Below are 17,032 nucleotides of genomic sequence, written 5' to 3'. Positions count from 1 at the left end.
CTGGTGCTAATATTTAGATCAGGTTAGGGCTCTTTTGTGCCAAGAGCCAAAACCTACTCTGGCTAATGAAAGCAAAAAGGAAGGAAATGGAAAAATACTGGGTGGATCACCAGCTGAAGAAGGAACAGGACCATCTGTCTTAGGCAGGGCAGGAATTAGGGTGGCTCTGAAGCTCCTTGTTCACAAATGTCTCCTAAGGATGTTGCCAAGGCCTGACAAAACAACACCTTTTTACCTCATGTCAATCCACCACCAATTCAGATTCCTTAGGGAGGACTGATGGCCTACCTTGGGTCACCCGCCCAGCCCTGTCTCTAGGGTCTGTGTCCCCTGTGATTAGCTGTTCCCACTAGAACCTTAGAAAGCAGGAAGGGTTGCTCTCAGAGATGAGGGAAGCTCTGCTGTTCAGGCCAACAAAGGGTGTCCACCAGCCCCTAAGAGTTTGATCCCAGGTTAGGGCCTTTTCTGAATGTGGAAACAAATAGCCCCTGCTTTGGGGAAGCTCCCAGTCTGATGGTGGAGACACAGGCCATGCCTTAATGAACTTCCAGTCTGATCGTGAAGACTGGTCACAAAATCAAAGAAATTTAAGAAAAAAGGAACCGTAAGTAACAGCACAAGTATGTTAAAGGCAGGTTTTTTTTTTTTAAATAGCGAAAAACTGGAAACTGTCAAAATACTCCCAAAGGGAACTATGATTAAACAATTATTACACAAATATTAGAACCATGTTTTTGAAAAAAGCTAGTAATGGGAAAAATTTTTAGTGGTGTGATGCTAAGTAAAAAAAATTGGATACTAAATATATATATTTTATTATCCAACTGTATAAAGCTATATTTCCAGAAGGAGGGAAATACCTCCAAATGTTAACAGAGGTACTAATAATAAATAACAGTAACAATAACAATACACGTTTTTGAGCACTTTTTAATGTGAGGCCATGGGCTAAACATTTTACATACTTTATTTTACCTAACCCTTATATGATAGATACTATTATCTCCATTTTATAGATGAATAAACTGAGGCTCAGGAAGGTTAAATCCTTAGCTAATAAGTGGCCGATTCAAATCCAGATCTGCCTAAATCCAAAGTCCATGTTTTTAGAATGATTTTGTTTCTCCTTAGCTCCCAGTTTGGTGTTATGAGTGATTTTTATTCTTTTATGTAACTTTCTTGAATTTTCCTATATATCTACACTAGTCATGTGTTTACCTATAAATTCAGGGAAAATATAGACATTTTGAAAAAGAGGGGAAAATATGCAACAAAAATATAAAGAGGAGAAAGACATTGTACTGAACAAAAAGGATAGTAAGGTCTGAGAAGTCTCATAAGGAATGCTCCTTACTGTTTGCAGCTGCTTCTATTATCACACCATCAGTCTTCATTGCAAATTATCTGTCTATCTATCTATCTACCTACCTACCTACCTACCCATCCATCCATCCATTTATGTAAATATCTCACTGTCCTTAAGAGCAGGGGCCCTGCCCTTTTTGTTCTGTGGTTCTTGCTTGAGGGAGTTATCCTCCAACAGTGCGTAGTACATAGTAGCCTCTTAGTAATTGTTGACTGAATGATCAGGACAAGAAACCAGTGACCTGGATGGCTGTGCGGGATTGGAGGTTCCGGGAGGGCGACCAAGGATCCAGGGACGGGTGGGATGGAATAGGGACTGCACTCAGGACGTGGTTTTGCCTCAGGAACTGAGCGGGAGGAATGTAAGCGCCGCAGCCCCATCCTTCCAATTCTTGTTATCCCCGCTCAGGAGGGTGAAGAGGGGTCTCGAGTCCCAGTGGCAGGGGTGTGTGTTGAGTGGGTTGGCTGCTTGTCGTACTCCTCCGCCAGAGTCCCGGGGCGCTGGCCGCGGTGCTGAAATCAGCGCTCTCGGAGGAGGGAGGGAGGAGGAGCCAGGCCGGGCAAAGGGGGCGGAGCTCTCTGATGCTCTGAGCTGGAAGAGGGGAGGGGCAGGGCGGCGCCAGCAGGCCCGAGACCCTGGCTGGCTTGAGAGGAGGCAGGAGACGGGAGATAGCAGGGCTAGAGCAGAAGTACCTGAGCAAGCTTCCCCTGAAGAAGCCAAGGTCATCTTCCTTGTCCTATCAGTCCTCTTTTCTCTACCTTAGAGCTTCACCTTGTGCCCTGACCTCGGCCTTCTCTCCAAACCTAGCTGAGGGGTGACCTATTTCTGGGCCTCAATTCATCTGCAAAGCCACTTCCAGCCCACCAGAACCCCAGTCCGGGACCCAGCGCCTTCACCATGGTGAAGTTGCTGCCTGCCCAGGAGGCAGCCAAGATCTACCATACTAACTATGTGCGGAACTCAAGGGCTGTGGGTGTGATGTGGGGCACGCTTACCATCTGCTTCTCCGTGCTGGTCATGGCGCTCTTCATCCAACCCTACTGGATTGGTGACAGCGTCAACACACCACAGGCAGGCTACTTTGGCCTTTTCTCCTACTGCGTGGGCAACGTGCTTTCCTCTGAGCTTATCTGCAAGGGCGGACCACTGGACTTCTCCTCCATCCCCTCTAGAGCCTTCAAGACTGCCATGTTCTTTGTGGCCTTGGCCATGTTCCTCATCATTGGCTCCATCATCTGCTTCAGCCTGTTCTTTGTCTGCAACACGGCCACTGTCTACAAGATCTGTGCATGGATGCAGCTGGCTGCAGGTGAGCAAGGATACTGGGAGGGCAGGCAAGGGTCCATCCCAGGCCACAGGGCAGCTGCACTGTCCCACCCTCTGTATAGGAGGCTGAGTCTCCTATTCAGTTGTCCTCCTTTAGCCCAGCCCTACTCAATGCTCAGCAGATGCTTCTGAGAAGTAGAATTACTGAGACCAAAAAAACCTTAAAGATCAAATTGTTCCACCCTCTCATCCTGCTAACAAGGAACTGGGATCCAGAAAAGGGAAGTGACTTGCTTAGGAGCACATTCCAGCTGGTAGAAGAAATCAGGGATCCTGACTCCCAGGACACCACACCAGAGGTTGTTGTTGCTCTGAGAGGGAGAAGGAAGGAAGTTTCTGTTTTGGCCATGTGGGAATAGGACACTCCTCCCCATCCCAGGGCAAAATAGTCATGCCAGTCAAGTACATTTTACATGACCCCATCTCCTACTTCTGGGCATTATTTCTCCTTCATGTATCCCCAGATCTTCCCTCCCACCCCAGCCTGTTCTCAGAGAGATTCTAAAGTCCATCATTGATTTGGAGTATTATGCCGGGTGTGACCTCTCCCATGGAAACTTGCATGTTTCCTGTTTCATAGTGGACTGAAAGTCTTTGTTCCCTAATTATAGGATTCCATGCTTGAGGCAGCAAATGGGAGTGATATTTTGTGATGGGGGGGAGGGATTAGGGCCTTTTAAAACTGTGTGGGGTAGGTGCCTACCTGTGGTGTCCAGGGGCAAAGTCTTCCTGCCCCTGTCCCAGGAAGGCCTCTCAGTCCTTGAGCCAGCTGGTCCTGCTCTCCTCTAAAGCCCAGAAAGAGATGCCTAAGACTGTCTTGCAGCCCTTGGTCCCTCCCCACCCCTGTTCATACTAGGGAGATGTCTAGGAGCAGTTCTGAGGACTGCAGACTAGCATGAAACCATCTGGACATCATTAGTCAGAATGAGAAGCAGTGTCATATTTAACAGGGGGAATGGAACAGAGATCAGAATCCCAGACAACCAAACACATAAACTCAAGACTGTCAGAGATGGAAGGGACCCGAGAGAGCTGTAGAGTCCCTGCCAACTATAGATGAGGAATCTGGGACCGAGAGAGAAGAAAAGATTTTGTCAAGACTATAGCAGATCAACTGGCAATTGAGGAACTGGGAAAATCAAGGCAGTGGGTTCCAGGAAACTAGATGTGTTCCAAAGACCTTTTATACTGAGGCACACATTTATATAAGTATGATGATTTGGAAAGTACTTCCCATGTATCATCTGGCAGAGCCTCATCATGACCCAGTGAGGTGGGTATTCCTCCCATTTTATACATAAAGCTCCTAGTGGGTAACCTGTCTTTTAACACACAGGTAGTGAAGAACAGAACCTTTGACTCCAAATCTTGTACTCAGGCTACTCACCTGGCTCTAGAGATGCTGCTTCCCCAATTCCCTGTCCATCTCTCTTCCTCTGTAGTCTCTCTATATGATGATGGAGAGGCTGAGGTAGGGATGAGGCAAGTCTTGGCGGGCAGAGGGGAGAAAGGAGGGAGAATAAAGATTTAGCAGTTTTGTGACAAAGAGGGAGCAGAATGAACCCTGGTATGCTTGCTAGCTGGTCCTCCATATCAGAGCTATGGGATACTGGAAATACAACCCACCCTCTTTCATTCTCTACACTGTCACACTCCCCCAACCTTCTGCAACAGGTGCCATTTGCTGAACAGGTGGTGCTGGGAGGGCTTGAGTAGGGGAGGGGTCACCAGGCCATTTGAGTCAGATCCTTTCTGGGTCATGGAGCTGAAGACACTGATAGCAGAGGTGCTCAGTTGCCATCCCATGAAACATTTATGTTGGGAGAGAGCAAAGGTGGTGTCATGTTCCATTCTTAGGTGCTGGGAAAGGGAAGATGAGCCAAAGGGAGGGCTTAAGTCAGGGGTGTGCCCTACAGCCTGCAGCTGGGAGATGCATCCATTTGAAAAGACCTAAATCAGTTAGCTCAACCTTGACAAGAAACCTGGGACCAGGGAAGGGAGCAGAAGGGAAAGAGGACTGATGAATGGGACAGTGTGGGGCTGTGGCTTAACAATGTTAACTGCTTCTGGATGTCAAGTGTAGGCTGAGTAGGGTCCCAGCTCCTAGAAACACAGGTGGGGCAAGTTGCTTGTCTCTCTGAATCTTCATATCCTCATTTGTAGAAGGTAGCAATAGTACTCCCATCACAGCATTTTCGTGAAAATGAGGCGATATAATGCATAAAAAACACCTTGCACGGTACCTGATACGTGGTAGGTGCTCAGTAAACGTGAAAAACACAAAACATCTTTACCAGTCAGGATGGATGCGGTGATGTCATACTAACAATACCCAAATCTTAGTGGCTTAAGCAAGGTTTATTTCTTTTCACGGCACATGCTTGCTGAAGATCAGAGTGGGGCTCTGCGCTCACTGTTCTCATCTAGATGCCAGGCCGATGGAGCATCAGCTGTCATCTGGCTGCCATCATTGCAGAGTGAAAGGGAGCTCTGGAACATCTCCAACAGCAGTTAAATGCTCTGGCCTGGAAATGCACATGGCATTTCTGTTAACATTTTATTGGCCAAAGGAAGTCTTATGGCCTTGCCTAACATCAAGGGAGGGAGTCTAGGAAGTAAAATTCTACTACGTACCTGGAATATTTGTGAACAGCTGTAATGACATCCACATCCCCTGAGGTTGCTTCCACCTGACTTCACTGCCAATAATAATAGCAACTAACTAACGTTAACTGGCCACTTACCATGTACCAGACATTGCAGTGAGCATTTTCTATACATGATCACACTTAATCCTCATAACTTTGCTATGAGCCAGATATTATCCTTATCTTCCAGATGAGAGTATGGAAGTCAGAAAGGGTAAGTATACTCACCTGAGAATACCATGCTGGCCTCTACTTAGAGCCCTGAGACACCACAATGGGGTTGTCCCCTGCTGTGCCCAAGTGGATGGGTGGGGGCTGTGGCACCCACAGTAACAACCCAAATCAGAGGCCCTGGGCTCTTTCCTGGAGCCCTGTAGGGAGATGCTGTGGAAGGCGAAGAGGGCCATGCCAGGCACCAGAGGACTTGTCGTACACCAAGTGGAAAAGACCACATGTTTTACGAAAGAGCTCTGGGAGGTTCTCCCTCCTCCACCCTAAGTAGCTTCCTGAAACGCTTCTCAGTTTCACTAAGTCAGAAATGTCATTATTAAATACATTCAGTTTTTTGGAGAGATATCAGTCTGGGAGTCTGGGGGAATTAACTTTGAAGTCGAGAAACTCAGGAGCTTTCAGTGCAGGTCTTGATTCTGCTGTAGTTGGATGACTAGGCAACTCACATGGTTTCTCTGAGTCCTTGGTTTTCTAACCTGTAAAATGGGATATTAATACATGGCCTACTTCACAGAACTATAGTCAGAATCCTGAGAAAAACGGTACATGAAGTATTTTGTGATCTATAAGAAAAGTATGTAAATGAGTTCCTCCTAGAAAAAACCAAAGAAGAGTTGACCCACATTTAGATGGGGAGGTGGGAACCTGATCTTTACACTTTGCTGTGCTTTTCTTGGTCTGCTGATCTTCCTTGCAAGAACAAGCTGAGTCCCAGGTAAGTGACTTTGGGTCCTGCGAGGTGCTTCTCCACAGGGCTGCTGGGTAGGACACAGCCTTGGGACTAAAGAGCCTCTGGAGGGAGGGCTGGGGGTGGAAAGCCACACAGATAAGAGAAGGCATTCCTTGCCTGCCTGGTGGTTGTCCTTGAGGTTGCCCTGGTCACATCCCAGGATTATATCACCTGTCTGGGCAGCTAAGGTGAGATGGTGGTTTGGTGGGAGGGCATGGGTGAAGTGGGGGCAAGGTGAGGAAATTTTTGGCTGGAAATACTAAATCAGTGAAAGCACAGTGTGGGATAATAGCTAACACTCATGAAATGCCAAATGTGTGCCAGGCATTGTTCTGAGCACTTTTCCAGTATTAACTCGCTTAAAATTCACTGCAGTCCAAACAGGTAGATACTATTATCCCTTTTTTACAGATGAAGAAACTGAAGAAAAAAAAAAAGGCTTAAGCAGCTTGCTCTGAGTCACACAGCTAGTTAGCAAAAAGCTGGGCTTCAGATCCAGGCAGCCTACTCCAGTGGTCTCAGCTTCTCTTATTGAGAAAATCACCCAGAGGCATGCTTTTAAAAACAGGGATACCTGAGCCCAACCCTGACCTGGGAATCAGCATTTTAAACAAATCCAGTGACGTTTGGGCAACTGTACTGTGCTGTAGTGGGAAGGGGTGAGAACTGTTTGCCTGAATGGAAGGTTCATGAAAGAAGCAGCCAGAGGTGGGGCTGGAAAACTTCCTGTATTCACTGAATCTAAGATACCTGCATTGTAGGACACACCATTATTCTATGTACTACAAAAAGGAAAAATACTTCTAATCAAATTGTAGCCTAAAGCTTTGTTATTACACTTATTTCAGAGATGCTGGAGTATGAACGAATGCCCATGTTAGAAGTGATGAGTCCTCTGGTCTTTGGGAGGGCTTTGAAGCCAGGTTAGGCAGTGCCTTGTCAAGCCCAAAGTGAGGGGCATGGCTGAGGGCCTAGTAGGTGCCACGGCAGATCCTTCCCTGGCCTGAGGAGCTCTGGTCTCTGACTCTACCCCTGACCACTGGCTCCCAGGGCAAGTCACTTTAGCTCTTACAGCCTCAGTCTTCCCCTGCGTTCAACAAGCAGAGCAGGAGCTACCCCTTGTAACTCTCAAGGCTGTTAACACAAGAAGCAGGGAGGTGACAAGATAACAGCAGTGCGAGGTGGGAGGTAGCAGGCTAAGCACATCCAGCCCGATACCATCTGTACCCCACCTGCTCCCTCAGCCACAGGCCTGATGATTGGCTGCCTGGTCTACCCGGATGGTTGGGACTCAAGTGAAGTGCGGCGCATGTGTGGGGAGCAGACCGGCAAGTACACACTAGGCCACTGCACCATCCGCTGGGCCTTCATGCTGGCCATCCTCAGCATCGGAGATGCCCTCATCCTCTCCTTCCTGGCCTTTGTGCTGGGCTACCGGCAGGACAAGCTGCTCCCTGATGACTATAAGGCAGATGGAAAAGGTAACTCTCTCCCCTAGGGAGGTGGGGCTTCCTCACAGCCAGTCTTGAGGTTTGGGCCCTGGCCCAGGGGTGGGGACACCAAGACCAATCAGATGCAGCATTAAAAAAGAAAAAAAAAAAAAACCTGCTTCACAAGGTTGTACTCAGGAATAAGGATGTCTGCTCTTGTCACTTCTGTTGAAGAACGTATTGGACATTACAGCCAGGGAAGTTAGGCAAGAGAAAGAAAGAAAAGATCTACTTTGGAGAGGAAGAAGTACAACTATCTCTATTAGCAGATGACATGATTTTGTATATGGAAAATCCTAAGTAATTCACTAAAAAACTATTAAAGCTAATACATGTCTTTTTCTCATTGCAGAGGAAGTCTGAAGCAGCTGTAGCGTTGGTGAGTAATTTCATTGGAGGGTGATCTGCATGCTTTTGGAAGGGCTGTGGCCTCTCTGCTTCCTTATTGAATCGTCAGGCAGGACTCATGGGGCTGGGCTGTAGGGGCCAGAAAGAGGAGCAATGAGAAGGGCGGGCAGGAGCTAGCTGGCATCTGAGAATTTCACTGAGGGGCAAACAGGAACCCTTCAGTTTTACTTGTGTTTTGGGAAGTGGAAAAAGCCCAGGGAGAGAAGAAATAATTTAAAACAGGAAGGTGGTTTCATAAACTCATCTTTTTGTGGAGCCTGGCAAACGAGAACAGACTGTTTTTAGAAGTCATTGTAATTTGGACCCTTATTTTCAGGAAGAATTTTAAGTGATTTGTAAGAAACATACTAGAAAACCTAATAATATAGAAAATAAAAGTCATAGAGAAGAATACAAATATTTCAGAAGGCTAAGCTAATAGAATTAGTGTATTGAGTATTAAATTTAGCTCCTTGTTTTCTGATAGCTGAAGTAAAAAGCAAAATACGTTTTAACCAGTTTTAAGGTCTGGTTGAAAAGGAAACACAACATATTAATTTCCTTATTGTCTTTTAAGTTTCCAAAATGTGATTTAAGAGGAACATGAACACATTTAGGAAGAAAGGAAGGAAGGAAAGAAGGGAGAGAAAAAGAAAGAAAACGAAAATCCAGCAACAGTAACACCTCCCTATTAGCTGCCACTTACTAGGACTTAACAGCAGGCTAGGCACTTTGTGTGGGTAGGCAGGGGTATCTCCATCTAAACTATCTTAATTTTTGCTAAGTACCTCCCAGTCCTTGAGCATGTAGACATACTTTTTTGATAATTTTAAATTAGTACTGCCCCTCCACACACTTATTAGATGATTGTCAAGCTTTAATATGCACAATCACCTGTGGATCTTGTTGAAATTCATACTGATTCAGTTGGAGTGGGGCTAGACCTGTGTTTCTAACCAGCTCCTAGGTGATGGGCTGCTGGACAGGGGTTACACTTTGAGTAGCAAACTATTAGAGTATAAACGTTTTCTCATGTTTTTGCAATGTTCATTATTAAAGTTTTTAAAGCCACAAACTCCACAGCACTCGTGTACCATTTCATCACCAAATCAGACCTTGGTTATTACAGCTATTTAGGACTGCCATCCTAGATAATGACTTTTTGCTTTCTGTTGATAAATTCTGGAGTAGCATTACTGAATCAAAGGTAACTATACATCTATCTGCTTTTTTCCTTTTCTTGCACTACATTTTATCTGCATCTTAAAAGACATTTAAGAGTTTTTACTTGAGGGATATTGATACTACCTTATACACTAATGAGGAATTTGCATGTCTGGATTAGAACTGAATCAAAATGTGAGCATTCATGGGGGTGTTCTTATTGTCTCAAAAAGTATCAAATTCTATTATCTTGCATTTTTTTTTAAATACCACAGGTCATCTAGTTGCCTGACAATGGAAAGTGAGGGAATCATATTCTTCAGAAATAAAAAATTTGTTCCTTTCAAGCTTCCCTGTGTCTGCTACTCTAGGCCGGACATCCTGAAGCCTTTCATTATAGGATTAGAACCTGATAGTCCCCTGAGATAAGACCTCCTACTGTATCTGGAAAACTACAGTGAAGCAGAACTGCAGTGACCACATCCATGATGTTCAGAGACATGGATGTAACTCTCCTAATTGGGGATCCATGTTCTCTTCTTATCCCTCCACAGCGGGAAATTGCTTTAGCCTCTTGAGGCCTCTTTGTAAAATGAGAGCGGAATGAATCCGAATCCAGTGGCCTCCCACATCTGAGTTCCCGATAGCCTAACTCACCAAGGATACCCAGAAACTGCCACTCAGCTCTATGAGGGCAGTGAAGAAGAGGTGGCTGTAAGTGTGCTGGATCATTTAAGGTTGAGGTTTAGAGGGTCTTTTCTTTCTCATGTTTTGTTTTCTTATTGATGCTCAGAAGCGGGTAAGGAATGGAGAGGCCACCAGAACCTGAACCCATCAGGAAGTCTTATAAAGATTGGGTGAATATGGGATCTAAAAACTTACCAGACTAAATTGACCTCTTTACCCTTTGGAACCAAAAATCACATCTCTTCATATGCTCACTCTGACCCAATCACAACTGGCTACCAACTTCAGAAAGTTGTTACTTATGGCAAATAATTTGTTATAGTAACAGATGATGTTTTTTGTAAAAAAAAAAATTGGATTTGGTACATTAAATGGTGAACCTTTCACTAGCCTCCAGAGTGGAACTCAGTTTTGGTAATATTTCATTATAGTAAATGCCAAGACAAAGATAAGTTACTCAGGCTGTTCTCTGCCTGGAGGTTGGTGCCTAGAAACAAGGTTTTGTTGATTATCTGCAGTGAATGATCCAGGAAGAATAGGTGTTTTTTCCTGATCTTTGTCCATTTCTTCAGTAAAGAGATGTGGGTGCTGTGCTCTCACAGGTGGAAAGCAGGTAAATACTGAACAAAACTAATGGACCTTGTCATTGCTTCATCAAGCAGCAGCGACATGGGGAACAGTTTTCTTCTGGGCTGCAGGGCATGCTTTTTAACCAATGCATGCTGACAACCTGCCCAGTCAGTGCAGTGTTTCTTCTCCAGTTCAGATGGGCTAGGAATGAGCATCTGAGCATTTGTCCCAGTTGTTGGTGATGGGAAATATTAGAATGGGATTTAAGAATGATCACATTCATATTTTCTTGTACTGATATTTTAATCAGGCATCTACTTTATGCAAGCTTGATGAACAACAGAATTTGGCAAATTCCATAGCTTAGTGATTTTTCTAGCTATATTTGTTTAGTTATTTCTCTTAATTTTACTTCTTATAAAAGACAAAAGAAAAATTTCTTAGTCTCCTTACCTTCAAAGTATTTCTCACTGAAATGGCAACCATGGTGATCCACAGAAGCTTCTGGGGGGCTTAAAATGCATCTGCCAATAGCTCACACCTTGTTCTTGCCAAGAACAGCGAGTTTCATCAAAGCAGGAGTTGATGTTTACCAACGACCAGTGCTGGGGAAGATCCGCAAATCTGTTTGAATCGCATGGCTCAGCATTTCATCTTATGCTTCATCTTCAAGGAAACTCAGAACTCAACCTCTCCAATAAATGATTTTTGATTATACTGTTTATCAGCTCTTTTCAAGTGGCTCTATCTTTAAATTCTTAAAGGCACCTCAAATCTCATCTTTGAAAGTATACAGAAAATCAATAAAACCAGCACTCCTCTAACCAAGTTGACTTAATCCTTCTGCCTTGGGCTGGGGCATAGGGATGGTTGTGATGCTTAAACTTCACCAACAATGACTAGCCCTGAGCAGGTTGAGAGGAAGGTCTTATCATTCATTTTACGCAAACTGGAAGGACATCCTAATTGCTTTCATTATCTTACATCTCTGTATTAGTTACCTGTTGCTACATAACAAATTACTCCAGAACTCAGTGGCTTAAAACAGCATTTCAGTTTCTGTGGGTTAGGAATTGGCAAAGATCAGCTAAGTGTCCTTGCCTCAAGGTTTCTCACAGGGCTGCAGTTAATGTGTTTGGATCTGCTTCCAAACTCAGTGGTTGTCTGCAGGATTCAACTTCTCACAGGTTGTTGGAACAAAGGCCCGAGTTCCTTGCTGGCTGAGGGCCTCTCAGGGATACTCACATGGCAGCTCACTTCCTCAGAGCAAAGGTTCCAAGACAGAGCAAGAGAGGGTGCACAGACAGAAGCCACAGCCCCTTTGTAACCCCATCTCAGAAGTGATATTCTGTTACTGTTGCCTTCATCTGATTATTAGAACAGTCGCAAAGTCCAGCCCACATTCAAGGTGATGGAGTTGTACAAGTATGTGAATACCAGGAGGTGGGAACTATTGGGGTCCTCAGTTGTTTCTCACAGTTATTCGTAATTAATTTTCTGCTGAAACGGACATTTACCAGAATGCTTTACTGAAACAAAGATTAGATTCTAGTAAGTGTACATGCTGATGGACACATGTTTTGTAATAACGCTGCCAAAGATGAAGGGCCCAAACCCTCAAGCTCATCCTGCTTCTGCTATTTCACCTCAGTGATCTATGGTAGGGTCCACTAATTTCCAACCCTGACCATACTCTCCCCTACATTTAGTAAATCCAAAGCAACCACCGTAATGTCTTAAGGATACAACTTCTAAGAATATAGCTCAAAAAGCAGGCAGCTGATGTAGTTCTGTAATACAGTCCAGCTCTGCCAACTGGAGGGCAAGGCTTGTTATTGTATTAAAATAGGCAAAACCAGGATCTGGAATAAGGACAAAAGAGAAGATTATGGCAGAAAAGTGAACTTAGAAGGATATAAAATCAGACTGATTATCTATGTATTAGAAACCCTCACCCCTTTATAAGGAAGTCAGTAATAGAACTAGGCACTAATGTAAACTTGCTCAGTTAAAACTTGTAAACACAACATGATCTCAAATTTTTTTTAAACTATTTCTAACATCACAAGGACTTGGATTAATATTTGTGCAACTTAAAAGATAAATGTGTATCATTCAGGTAGTTTTAAATTAATTAATGGTTTCCCTGTGGACATTTAGGGCAAATGAAAACTTAAAAGGTAGAGCTGTAACTCCACCTCAGTTTGATGGTTCTTTTGACATAGCTACAAGCTCTTCTAGAATTTAAGTTCTCCAAAACCTTCAGAGTTCTAGGTCAATACATTTACCACCACAGCTTAGAAGGACTGGCTAGATTGGCTAATCTGAAGTTGATGAACTTCAATTTTCTTTTTTTTAAAACAGGTTAGATCCTGGTCAACACTACCATATGAACACACTACGTATGTTTTAAGAACAGCTCAATTAAAACAAAACAGTTTACAGTTTATATAGTTCAGGGGTGGGGAAGGACTTTCAATGAGTTACATTAAAAATACCATAAATAAAAGTGATGGAAAAATGACAAAAATGCCTTACCTTTAATATATAACACATGCTTACCAAATCATCAAATAGAGAAGCTTGCCAAAAGCAAGCTGGGTAATGTAAGCAAATAACCAAAAAATACAAATGGCCAATTTCAAAACCCATGAAACAAGTTTCTGACTTCACTAGTCATCCAATATGTAAATTAAAACAAGACACTCCCTTTTTTTGGCAATCAAACTGGCTACTAGGAACAACAGGCCCATTCAAACACTTGGTCACAGGAAAACAGTCCAACTGTTCTCCACATAAGTTACACAACATTTATTAAAAAGCCTTAAAAACGTGCTTACTCTCTGGCTCAGACATTCTATTTTTAAGAATTTATCCTAAGAAGTGAGTCAGACAAGTATATGAAAACCTGTGTATAAGAGAGGTCATCATGCCAGCGCCTTAGAGTTCACAAATTTTTGACATTTTGCACTTTGTGGGGAGGTAAAAACAAAAAACTCTACTACAAATATTCAGGGACAATGGTATTGAATGTAGGGAATGTTTTCCAAAATGTACTTTTATTAATCCCACCCCACCACAAGTTTAAAGAGAAGCAAAGCTGCAAACCCCACAAAATGGCGCATGTTTAAGTTACACACTTTTATGGCATATTTAAATTCAAAAAGCAACTCAACTAATCCTTTCCTCCATTCTAAAGCTGGGTCAGATCAACGTGGGCAACAAATGAACAGAAATCTTCTGGAAACATGTAGGTTATTAAATAATTTGTTTATTGTACTGCATTTACAAAGAAAACAGACAATGAATGCATCCAGTAGAAAGAATAAAAATGTATTCGGGGTTATTTTTTACTGACAGCAAGTAGAAATCCTTTAGTGTGATCATGGCAATTTGACAATATTATTAAGTTCAGTAAAGGTACATGGAAGATCAAATTCTACAGCTGCCTTTTCTACAGCTTCTAATTCATCTGGCTCCTTAAGTGATAGCGGAAAAAGCCCTTATTTGGTGTCCAAAAGGAAGTTACAGGTTCTCTCTTATTAAAATTTCTTGTCAGTTGTTAAAATGAGGCCTTCTATTTGTATGTGTTTTGGTTATTTCACCTTAGTATCATTGCCAGAATTCCTGTAATTCCACAGTTGTGATTTTACAGTGTAGAAAATAATTCAGTTCTAGTCTGCTATTGCTTTAGGTGTATATATCGCTGAAAACCCAACTTTTGGGTTTAGATGGATGGATTGGAATTGCTGAAGGATTTTCCCTGCCGTTGTTTGATACAATCTATTCTATTTATTCTTGATAGGTGCATAGACAGCCTCATTAAAAATTCTTTCTACAGGAACATGTCTGATTTCAGGACTACTCATCAAGGATCCGGTGAATGGCTGGCCAGTTATTCAGGGCAATATGTTTATGAATTTAATGGATTGCATAATTGCACCACTTTTTCCTTTGCCATTGTTGGTAGATAAATGACAGAATCTAGATCCAATTTCCTGTGTGGAAGTTGGCTACCCAACAGTCTCCTTGGTGCTTCGCAAGTAGAGCCTCAAGTTGCACTGCCTTGGCTTTCTGTAAATCAGTCCTGTAGCCGCTTCCGGAGAACACTGTAATCCCCAAGGCCCACTTGGTCCGTGCTGAACAAGCAGCTGTGACCCCAATCCTACCCCTCTTTTGCTTTTCAATATGACTTGAGGAATATGTAATGTCTAGGGCAAGTCTAGGAGAGGCCCATCCTAAAATAAAATTCACAAAGTCTTTCCTCATTAAAAAAAAAAAAAGCCTCAAATACATTTCAATCATTTCAAAATTACAGTTAAAAACTTACATTATATAAGGAAATAGCAGCAGAGAATGGCTAATCCTAAACCAATTTAAAAAAAGAAAAGAAAAAAGCCCTCAAGATAAACAACAATGAAAAAAGTGCCATCCCATCCCTCCCCCTGGTTCTTATGTCCTGGGATTTCATTTATGACCTGAAGCCTCTGAGAAAATGAGAATGGCAAAGCCACAGGGGAAAATGGCTTCAAGGCTAAATTCTGGACAAGGCAAAGAAAAAGCTGTAAATAAAACTTGGGGATTGTTTGGAAGAGAATCAAGAACACTAGGACAGTTTCTCCTCAGATGGGAAATCTCTGAAACCCAGATCTCCTTTCTAGAGACATCCTGAACTCTTTAGTTAGAGGGCAATAAACTCAAGTGCAATGAGTAAAGTGCCAGCCAGGGATTAAAAAAACAAAAAACAAAACAAACAGCCAATCAAAGTAACTTTGTTGCTGGGCTATAGAAGACATGTAGGAAAGGACAGTTTGCAGAATATATGTGGTTCTGAAGAAATTACTAGCCAATGGTTCCATTTTTGTTTCCATCAAAAATCAGACTGAAGATTCGAGGATCTTAGATTAAAGGATGAAAGAAATTTGACAGTGCTTTGAACAGTGATAAAAGGGTACCCAAATTTGGTGTTTATATAGCTCATTTACAAACGAGAGTAGCTTAAAAGTCGCAGGAAAAAATGTGAACATACAGAACAACAGAAACAATCCAGGAAGATGATGCAGCCTGGATACAGCCAGTTTAATGTCTCTGCTGAAGTAACATCCTTTCCCCTTCTCAACCTCATGCTGGCAACAGGAAATGCACTAGAAAATTTGACTCTTAGAGTCAGTGAATAAAAGGATGCGCTCATACATCTTCATAGCTCTTTTTAAATAGGATGCTTATAATTTAAAGGATGTTCTAATGGAAAAACAAGGGTACTGGGCAAGAGGCTGTTTCACATTTTAGTCCATTAGTCTTTGGCAGATCCCAATCAAGGCCAAATTCACCTATGATGCCCAATGGCTGTGTGGATATCCATAGGGTCAAGCAAGCAAACCCAAATGAACATGTTGGATTAAAAAAAAAAACACAAACAAAAAAACCAACCCTAGAAACCCTTGAACAAAGAGCGTCACCCTGAAAAGGGAAGAGGGAAATGCTTGAAAGGGAGGGGCGGAGGGCCAGCATGTCACCTCTGCTGTGGTGCTGGGCTGGGGCTTAGGAATTGAGCCAAGGGTGCCGGAGACAATCGGCAGCAGTGGCTCTCTTCTCGGGGATCAGCTCCAACATTGGCAGTAAGAAATCCGTGAAGCCAGCTGCCTCTTCCTGAGACCATTCATATTTCTCCACTAGAACCTCAAAAAGGCCCCAGGGTTTCAGCTTCGTGATGTGTTTCAGGTCACCTAGGGTAAAGACAGTACAAAAGAAACTGACCAACATTGACAAGTGACAAGACCCTTTTGTAGAAATCCAGGAACTAATCCAGGGAGTCTATAAAGAATCAAATTTTGCCATCAGAATCTAATCCTTCTCCATTCACAAAAGACCTCTCTTCTCTAATGCATTCCTTGGAACAAAGTGTCTCTATTTTTCATTAGGGCCTAAAAATTTTAAATAATTTTTTGCCCCACCATTCCAGGATTTTTTTGTCCCAAATTGGGCAGGTGTATCAGGAACAAGGTATTCACTAAAATGAGTATTAAATGTCTATAAACTCAGCATGGCCTCATATAGTGCCTCAGGGGCAACTTATCTCTACATAACCAAGAATAATTTGCTTGTACTCTTTTTTGGTGCTTGATCATCTAATAAATACTGCTTCAAAATAAAGCAGTAATTTAAGAGCTAAAACCACGTGGAACATGTATAAAAGCAAGAAAACTAAAAGAACAAATAAGCTTTTGGATACAGCTGCAATCACACTTTAGTATTCTGGAATGTCAGCCTAATTTTTGCCTTCCTGAAGTGATAATTAAAAAAAAAAACCACACTCAATTATCAATGACTTATTAAAGTAAATGCTGCTTTAAAATTTTTTTCTTACATGACACTTATTTGAAGTCTCTTCTGTGGGCAGTGAGTGCCTATTTAATTACCTATTTGGTACACA

The 17,032-nt window shown here is 42.8% G+C and overlaps 3 protein-coding genes across 9 annotated transcripts in view; 1 reads left to right on the top strand and 2 right to left on the bottom strand.

Annotated features, from left to right (window-relative positions):
* Positions 1 to 12,457, bottom strand: part of CLPS (colipase) — a 35,373-nt gene extending 22,916 nt beyond the window's left edge. For 6 of the 7 annotated variants that reach the window (XM_072945143.1, XM_072945150.1, XM_072945149.1 and 3 more), the window contains exons 1-6: positions 12,346 to 12,457; positions 11,053 to 11,265; positions 8,124 to 8,268; positions 4,080 to 4,180; positions 3,396 to 3,477; positions 2,362 to 3,003 (exon numbers count right to left, since the gene is read on the bottom strand). The gene's annotated coding sequence lies outside the window, so the exon portion shown is untranslated. Of the gene's footprint in view, positions 1 to 2,361; positions 3,004 to 3,395; positions 3,478 to 4,079; positions 5,887 to 8,123; positions 8,269 to 11,052; positions 11,266 to 12,345 lie in introns of those variants that run through there. The other variant, XM_072945145.1, reaches the window with a different exon arrangement.
* Positions 1,958 to 8,172, top strand: LHFPL5 (LHFPL tetraspan subfamily member 5). Its single transcript, XM_006202076.4, has 3 exons — positions 1,958 to 2,675; positions 7,546 to 7,782; positions 8,144 to 8,172. The coding sequence occupies exons 1-3, from the start codon at positions 2,264 to 2,266 to the stop codon at positions 8,152 to 8,154; spliced, it is 660 nt and encodes a 219-aa protein (XP_006202138.1). The 5' UTR covers positions 1,958 to 2,263; the 3' UTR covers positions 8,155 to 8,172.
* Positions 12,458 to 13,850: 1,393 nt separating the features above from the next.
* SRPK1 (SRSF protein kinase 1) overlaps positions 13,851 to 17,032 on the bottom strand; it is a 64,845-nt gene continuing 61,663 nt past the window's right edge. Inside the window, 1 exon segment of the mRNA XM_072945142.1 lies at positions 13,851 to 16,325. Coding sequence (XP_072801243.1) covers positions 16,141 to 16,325 — 185 coding nt within the window. The 3' untranslated portion in view covers positions 13,851 to 16,140.

Source organism: Vicugna pacos, chromosome 20 (assembly GCF_048564905.1).
Source record: "Vicugna pacos chromosome 20, VicPac4, whole genome shotgun sequence".
In the NCBI taxonomy this organism is placed as follows: domain Eukaryota; kingdom Metazoa; phylum Chordata; class Mammalia; order Artiodactyla; family Camelidae; genus Vicugna; species Vicugna pacos.
The sequence above is the reverse complement of the archived record's forward strand: the minus strand, read 5'-3'. Positions and strand labels throughout refer to the sequence as shown.